Source organism: Bombina bombina, chromosome 2 (assembly GCF_027579735.1).
Source record: "Bombina bombina isolate aBomBom1 chromosome 2, aBomBom1.pri, whole genome shotgun sequence".
In the NCBI taxonomy this organism is placed as follows: domain Eukaryota; kingdom Metazoa; phylum Chordata; class Amphibia; order Anura; family Bombinatoridae; genus Bombina; species Bombina bombina.
This window is the reverse complement of record NC_069500.1, coordinates 1,256,835,529-1,256,843,852: the sequence shown is the minus strand read 5'-3', so window position 1 is coordinate 1,256,843,852 and position 8,324 is coordinate 1,256,835,529. Positions and strand designations below refer to the sequence as shown.

The following is an 8,324-nucleotide window of genomic DNA, read 5'->3' as shown; positions in this document are numbered from 1 at the left end:
CAGCTCTTGTGAGCTGCTGGTGCAATGTTAAATGCGGAGAGCGTATTTCTCTCCGCATTTAGCGAGGTCTCGCTCACTTTTTGGCCTCCCAGGACAAGCTCGTAATACCGCCGCTATGGATGTCCCATAGAAAAAAGACTATACGCAATTTGTGTAAATTGATTTGCGGTAAGGCCAAAATAGTTTGCGGTGCCCCTAAATCTGCAAGACTCGTAATACCAGCGGTAGTAAACAAGCAGCGTTATGAGGCTTAACGCTGCTTTTTTACTCATAACGCAAGACTCGTAATCTGGCCATTAGAGTTTTTTATTTTGCGCATTTTTAGTGTTTATTATTTTTTGTAATGTTATATTTTTTATTTTTTTTAGTTGTATTAGGTTTATTTAAATTAGTAATTTAGGTTTTTTTATATTAGTGTGTTTTTTTTTTAATTATGTCATTTAGGATTTTTAAATGGTAGCTTTCATATTTTATTAGAATATGTTAGATTAATCTATAGTTTAATCTTAGTTTTTTTTTTATTTCACAGGTAAGTTTTTATTTATATTAAGAAAGTTATATTGTAACTTTTAATTTAAAGTTAGGGGGTGTTAGATTTAGGGGTTAATAGTTTATTTTAGTGTTTTGCGATGTGTGGAGCCAGTGGTTTAGGGGTTAATAGGTTTAGTTTATTAGCTACGAAGTTGGGGGCTGGCGATTTAGGGGTTAATAGGTTTAGTTTATTAGTTGCGATGTGGGGGGCTGGCGGTTTAGAGGTTAATAGGTTTATTTAGTGTTGGCAATATGGGGGTCGTGGTTTAGGGGTTAATAGGTTTATTTTAGTGTCGGCGATGTGGGTGGGAGGGAGATTAGGGGTTAATAAATTTAATATAGTATTTGCAATGCGGGAGGGTGGCGGTTTAGGGGTTAACAGGCAGTTATTGGGTGCTAGTGTACTTTGTAACATTTTAGTTATGAGTTTTGTGAAAAAAATTTGTTTTGCAAAATCCATAACTACTGGTCTCAGATAGCGGAATGGCTTGTGTTGGTATAGGCTGTAACGCTAGCATTTTAGCTGGACCGCACAACCAGTAATACGGCGCTAATGAAAATACCGCACTCAAACGTAATTTTTTGAGTGCGGAATTGAGGGTTGCATTAAGGCTTAAATGCTTGCATTACAGCATATACCGCTGAAACTGGTAATATGCATTACTGGCCATTCCATGTGCAATGGCCAATTTTTCTGTGGTATAGCCGTACCGCACCATAACACAAAACTCGTAATTTAGCCGATAATTAGTTGTTCTGAAGCAGTAATACTTAAATATGATAATATTTGCTTTTATCAATGGTCTTTGCCACGTCTTCTTGTAAGCACAGCTGAGTAATATTTGACAGGTATAGTTTTCTTTTACATTTTTGTATCCAGATACTGAACAAAAAAATATTAGGGAATTAGAATAGGAATTCAAACTGGAAAAATGATACTGTTAACATGTGATCAAGCATGATCCAACTCTTGACAGACTGTCTCTTGTTGAAATGTTCTTTCACACACACTACAATAAAGAAATGGCAATATTTACAGTTCTGTTGTTTATTTCAAATTGAAAATCCAAGTGACAGGTAATGTGTGTGCATTTAATTATGACTGCTTGTGTGATGGTCCATTATAAGTAGGACATGCAGCTGTGAAGGAGTTGACAGTTAGAGACTAGGGGCCCTCTAGGTATGAATAAAGATTGGGATCTCTATGTATTCTTATGATTTGTTCATACTCAATAGGTTTGTTTTTTGTGATTTTGGCTATATATATTTCTTTGCATATATTCCTTGATATAAACTTTGAATTAACATTGCCACTCATATTTTTAATATGCATAATTTCATCAGCATCGGAAAGGGTTAAATTCTGTATTACCTGGATGATACCATAGCAGGAGGAGTCATGAATAGGCTATTTAAGATTGCTCATTGTAAATTGTTACATACATGATTAAGGATTGTTAGATCTGAAACGTTGTACTCTGTTCACTTTTCTGCAATAAATTGCACATGATTACAGTGCTGCTGTGTTCCTTTTTTGTTGATGCTCAAACTGTTGACCGTTCTGCATTTCATGACTACTAGTCCAGTGTCCAGTGTTGTGGTCGATATGAGTCAACCGATGTTCTCCAGGCACCTACAAACTGTTTTAGACGTCATCTTTGTCTTCCACAAACAGCAGAGGAATCACAATCAGTAAAATTGCAATTTTTTTCATTTTGCTGGTATCCAAAATATGTTTGGGGGCAATAGACTGCACACATATTACATTGAGACCACCCAAGGACAGACTGGCTCCTAATTTATCAATCATCAGCCCCTATCATGCCCAAATGTATGCAAATATATCAGACTCAAGCTGTAATCCTGGGCACTCAAATTGATGTAACGATTCCCATAAAGGAGCTCTTCTACTTTTAGTAGCTTAAATAAATAGACCCCCAAAGAACAAGCTGTTTCACTGGCTGGAACTATAACGCTCTGAATTCTGTGTGTTTCATCAACCAGGTAAATGAATGTTTTTCACAAATTGTGTAAATGTGTGTCAAAATGCACACTGAAGCAAGTATTTTCTTTCTTTCATTTCTATTTTTTGTTGATATTTTTTCTGTCTTTTAATTTCTTTTTTTGTCTTGTAATAGTGTGTGAGAAATATATTTTTTTCTAAGTTCCTGCTTTGAAAATGTCTGCCACTGAAAAAGAACAATCTACTCAGGTAAGCAGCTGATTGTTATATTTAAGGTAGCTACAGGAAACCCCTTTCCAATGGAACGGCTTCTCTCCCTTGTCCCTCACTAGGTGGGTTCATGTCTGCTGCTGTCTCTTTTTACATAGCCTTTTCTATAGGAAATACTGCAGTATAGACATTTTCAGTATAGGTGGCCATTTTGAAAGGAAACAACAGCTTTTTCAAATAACAAAATAATTGTTGTAAACCATTGAATACACCCCAGCAGATAAAATAGATCACTGCAATCGCATTGGGGATGGGGGAAATTTACAGTATATACCTTAATTTGAATGATTTGTATAGTAATAAATAAATGTCACAAAGTAGCATACTTAAAGGGACAGTCAACACCAGAATTTTTGTTGTTTAAAAAGATAGATAATCCCTTTATTACCCATTCCCCAGTTTTGCAAAACCAACGCTGTTATATTAATACACTTTTTACTTCTGTGACTAACTTGTATCTAAGCATCTTCTGACCGCCCCTAATCACATGACTTTTAGTTATTATCTATTGACTTGCATTTTAGCCATTTAGTGCAGTGTCTGCCACTAGCCACGGGCGTGATCACAATGCTATCTATATGGCCTACATGAGCTTGCTCTCCCTTGCTGTGAAAAGTAAATTAAATAGAGGCGGGCTTCAAGGGCTTAGAAATTATCATATGTGCCTTCCTAGGTTTGCTTTCAACTAGAATACCAAGAGAACAAAGCAAAATTGTTGATAAAAGTAAATTGGAAAGTTGTTTAAAATTACATGCCCTATTTGAAAAATGAAAGTTTTTTTTTTTTTACTTGACTATCCCTTTAAGGAAAAAAAGAGATTGTAAGAGATCTTAACATCTTGTACAAGAAAACTGTGCAGCACTAGTGTAATCAGTACATATAATTCAAACTTCTGATAGCTATGAAAAATAAATATTTGTTTAATTTTTTATTTTACAATATCATAAACTTGATACATAGAGCAAAATGGAAATGATTTCATATTTGTTTTAAGCTGTACAAGTCAGGTTTTCTTCTCTTTCACATTAATAGATTTTGATTACAGTGCAATAGACAGGAAGCTTTCAACAGAGTACATATAATAATATAACAGGCACAATATAACAATAACAATGTAACAAACATGTGTGAGCAGCCATTGCCTAATACATTTAATTACATTCAATATTTCATAAAATAAAGCATTTAACAGTTCTTTTTATATACATTGAAATGTCACAGGAATGAAAGATGAATGTAATAGGATGTAAACTTTTAAAGGGACATGAAACCCAAAATATTTCTTTCATGATTCAGATAGAACATGTAATTTCAAACAACGTTCTAGTTTATTTGTATTATCAAGTTTTCTTTGTTCTTTTGGTATCTTTTGTTGAAAAGCAAGGACAGGAGCGTGCATGTCTCTAGAGCACTCTATGGCAGCACCTTGCAAAAATAATAATCATTCGCAAGAGCTGTAGGTGGCATCAGTACCTACCTACGTTTCTCTTCAACAAAGAGTACCAATGGGAACAAAGCAAATTTGATAATAGAAGTAAATTAAACACTAATTTAAAATTGTTTGCTCTGTCTGAGTCACAAAAGAAAAGTTTTGGGTTTCATATCCTTTTAATGTAAATTTAGTTTATAGTCTGTGCTAAAACTGATCCCTCCACGGCCAGGCTACAATGTGCTCCATATACATTATTCTGTTTATAGAAGAGGAAGTGCATTGTAGCCCTTGGATGCGACTGGCCTGATTTAGGAAAACAAATCATAGCATCTTTCATTATTTTGTTAGCTGTCAGACATTTACAGTAAATAAATAATAAAATCCCCAAAGGTTCAACAGAAACAAAACTCATTGCATACAATTTTTGTGGGTAGGCATATATATGTGTCAGACAACAATCTAATATGGCTTTAATATACCTCTAGTATATTATTCATAATTTAAATATTAAGGGGCATATTTATTAAAGGTCTTGCAGACTTGATCCGACAGTGCGGATCAGGTCCGCAAGACCTCGCTGAATGCGGAGAGCAATACGCTCTCCACATTTAACATTACACCAGCAGTTCACAAAAGCGGCTGGTGCAACTCCGCCCCCTGCTGACTCGCGGCCAATGGGCCGCCAGCAGGGAGCTGTCAATCAACCTGATCGTACTCGATCAGCGGTCTGAAGACTCGCCAGAAACACAGGCCCACAAGCTCCGTACGGAGCTTGATAAATGGGCCCCTAAGTGTAGATTCAATTATTTTAATTTGAAATAACTAATTCCTGCACATAATTGTATTTACTAAGCATAAAGGACATACTGTACAGTAGGTATCATCATTTTGTAGGATGTGTCACTTTCCACCAATACATTTAAATTTGTGTAATTAAATGAATTTCATAAAATATTTCCTTTTTTAATTTAATTAAAAAGGTTACAATTTCTAACTGGTCCTCTGTCATATGCATGATACAATTTGTTTTAACTGTGCCTTTAAAAGTGGTGAGCAACATACTTATTTTTATTTCAAACAACTTGTAACTTTGCATGTGGTTGATCAAAGTTATTTAGTAAAGCTTTTAAAATGATTTATCTAGAATTATCTTTAACCTCTTGAGTGCTAAAGACGGCTTTGAGCCGTCGCAGAGTTTCCCACTCAGGTGTTAACAACGGCTAAGAGCCATCGCTAGCACTCTCCCACCTTGAGGGAGATCTAGGGGTTCCCACCCGCTCCTAACCGGGCAATCGGGCCTATAGTGACAGGCCTCGCCGGGGCTTCACGTTTTGCGTGGTGACGTCACACGCAATGACGTGGCGATGTCACCGCGCAACTTTATTTAAAAATGACAAGTATAGGGAAAGGGAGGTATGCTGCTTAGAAGCCTGTATCTCAGGCATCTAAGCAGCTACAGACCCCCAAGACCCACCGTTATGAAAGGTAATCACCTAACCTTTCCAACGGTGTAAGTCTTAAGGATCTGAAATAATAAAAAATATTTATATATATTTAAAAAAATTATAAAAAAACTTTAATCAGCTTAGCACCCAGGTGGGAAAGTGCTTAGCACTCAAAGGGGTAAATTTATTATTGTGTGGCACCCAGGTGGAAAAGTGCTTAGCACTCAAAGGGGTAAATTTATTATTGTGTGGATGGACATGATACAATGTAGCGTATCATGTCAGCCGCACATCAATAAATGCCGACAGCATACACTTGCGAACTGCTGGTGCAATACCGCCCCCTGCAGATTTGCGGCCAATCGGCCCCTAGCAAGGGGTGTCAATCAGCCCGATCGTATTTGTTCGGACTGATTGCTGTCTGCCATCTCAGAGGTGGCGGACGAGTTAAGGAGCAGCTATCTTAGGACCGCTGCTTCTTAACTTCCGTTTCAGGCGGAACTGAAACGGAGTGGGTCGGAAGCAGCATCCGCTGCTTCATAAATTGACCCCAAAGGGTTAATGGTGACTTTTAAAAAAAAACATAGATACACTTTTCTAAGGGATTGTGATCTACCTCAATATTCTCTACACAGAAACATAATATATTGCAATCATTCCTAGTTTCCTTTTTTGTTTTTCTGAAGAACAGAATTAAGCTCCATGATAAGACTTGGGGGCAGTTTTGTACTAGATGCCATATGTTTGTTTTCTAAATCAATTTTAGCATTCATTGTCTTTGATTTCACGTCTGGTATAACAAAAAAATGAGTTGGGTCTTCAAGGTTGCCCATACTGCAATGCTTTATCTGGTTAATAAGTTTTTCTTCTTCCTTGTGTTCTAAGATCTCTGCCACCATCGAGGATCTTTGTTTCAATGTAGAGTTGATTTCTAACATGGATGTGGCATGCTTTATTTTAAGCTTTAAGAGAGAAAAGTAGTGTTAACACATTAAATTCAGTTTGTAAAGACATAAAAGTACAGAGAAGAAAAAAATGTTTTGTGCATAACATTTTGCAATATAGCTTAAAAGAAAATTCTGCTGAAAACCTTTTTTTGATCTTATTTGTTAAATCATGCCATTATTCCATTAGTAACTCAATCTTATTATGTGTGAATTTAATATATAAACACAAAGCTTTATAAATGGCAAGATGGCAAATAATGGGGTTATGTGACTGCAGCTCGTGATTAGCTCACAGGCAATGCCCTGCTCAGGAACTACAATACATGCTTCTCCATAGTGTGTTTTTACTTACATACTTGTAATAAAGTAATATAAAATTTAAATCACAAAGTGTAAATGGAGCAGAACTCTCGTGTCAAGCAGGGCTATATTGCACTGGGCTTGTCTATCCTTTCATACAGAAATGCAGGGAATTAAACGTAACAAAGTATAGCATAATATGTATTTTTAGATTCTAATGAGGGACCTCACAGTGCTGGAGAATAATGTTATATGATCTCATTTGAGCTGAGAACTTTATATCATCAGGGCCTCAGAGAGATGGGAGCTGACGTCTATAGAAAAGGGATAGAAAACTGGTGGCCCATTGGTCATATGCAGCCCACTGCACAGGAAAAAGCAGAAAGAAAAATGTGTGCCATAGTTTTTGTAGCCCCATATAAAGCAGAACTAAAAATGTGTGCTTTGGGGACTTCTAGTGGTTAGGCAAATAAAGTGGCCATAAATAAAAAAAACACGTTAGAGGGGAGAACAGCAGACGAAGGGATCTTTAGGCTTTTGAAAAATATTGATAGGCAGTCCCTTTAGGTTGGAAGTTGGTCATCACTACTATAAAAAGTAATGAAGTTAGCATCTGGCACTGATATACATTCTCAATTTGCGGTAAATACAAATTAAACAGAAATGCTGTTACTACTGTTTAACTTAAATTTGCTTCTAGTTTAACCCCTTAACGACTGAGGATGTGCTAGTTACATCCTCCACAAAATGGCCCTTAACAACAGCGGACATATCTAGCATGTCCTCAGACAAAATGAGCACTTGAAGCGATCGTGATCGCTTCCAGCTGCAGTAAGGTTATTGCAGCGATGCCTTGATATTGAGGCATTGTGCAAAACCCTCTGGTCAGTAACCGATGCAGAGAGGGCCACTATGCATCAGCCAGTGATGGTGCCGATCGTTGGTGGCGTGGGAGGGTTAGAAGGGTGGGAGGCCCATCGCTGGAGGGGAGTGGGAGAAGGTTGGGAGGAAGGCGGGAGCAGGTGGGACTGCTACGCTTAAAAAAAAAATGGAGTCGCAGTGGCAGTGAGGGGGAAGGGGGAGGAGGGGGAATGAGGGAGAGGGGGCTCATATGATAGAAAGGGGTGGGAAAGCAATCTGGGAGGGGTTATAGTAATGAGGGTGGCAGCTACACTACAGAAAAAAATGTGTTATTGATATATTTTTTTTAAAAAATAAGTAAAAAGTATAGCAAACTGGGTACTGGCAGACAGCTACCAGTACCTAAGATGGCAAAGGGTAGAGGGAGGGAGGGGTAGAGAGCTGTTTTGGAGGGATCAGGAAGGTTTGGGGGTAAGGGGGGATCCTACACTGCAGAATATATATATAAAAAAAGACCTTTACTTTCATACTGGCAGACATTCTGCCAGTACTTAAGATGGGGGTGACCATTGGGG

General features: G+C 37.4%; 1 protein-coding gene across 1 annotated transcript in view; it reads right to left on the bottom strand.

Annotated features, from left to right (window-relative positions):
• Positions 1-3,679: 3,679 nt before the first annotated feature.
• The window catches only part of ARAP2 (ArfGAP with RhoGAP domain, ankyrin repeat and PH domain 2), a 626,699-nt gene continuing 622,054 nt past the window's right edge, over positions 3,680-8,324 (bottom strand). Inside the window, exon 33 of the mRNA XM_053704072.1 lies at positions 3,680-6,603. Within this exon, the coding sequence (XP_053560047.1) occupies positions 6,301-6,603 (303 nt within the window). The 3' untranslated portion in view covers positions 3,680-6,300. The remainder of the gene's footprint in view (positions 6,604-8,324) is intronic.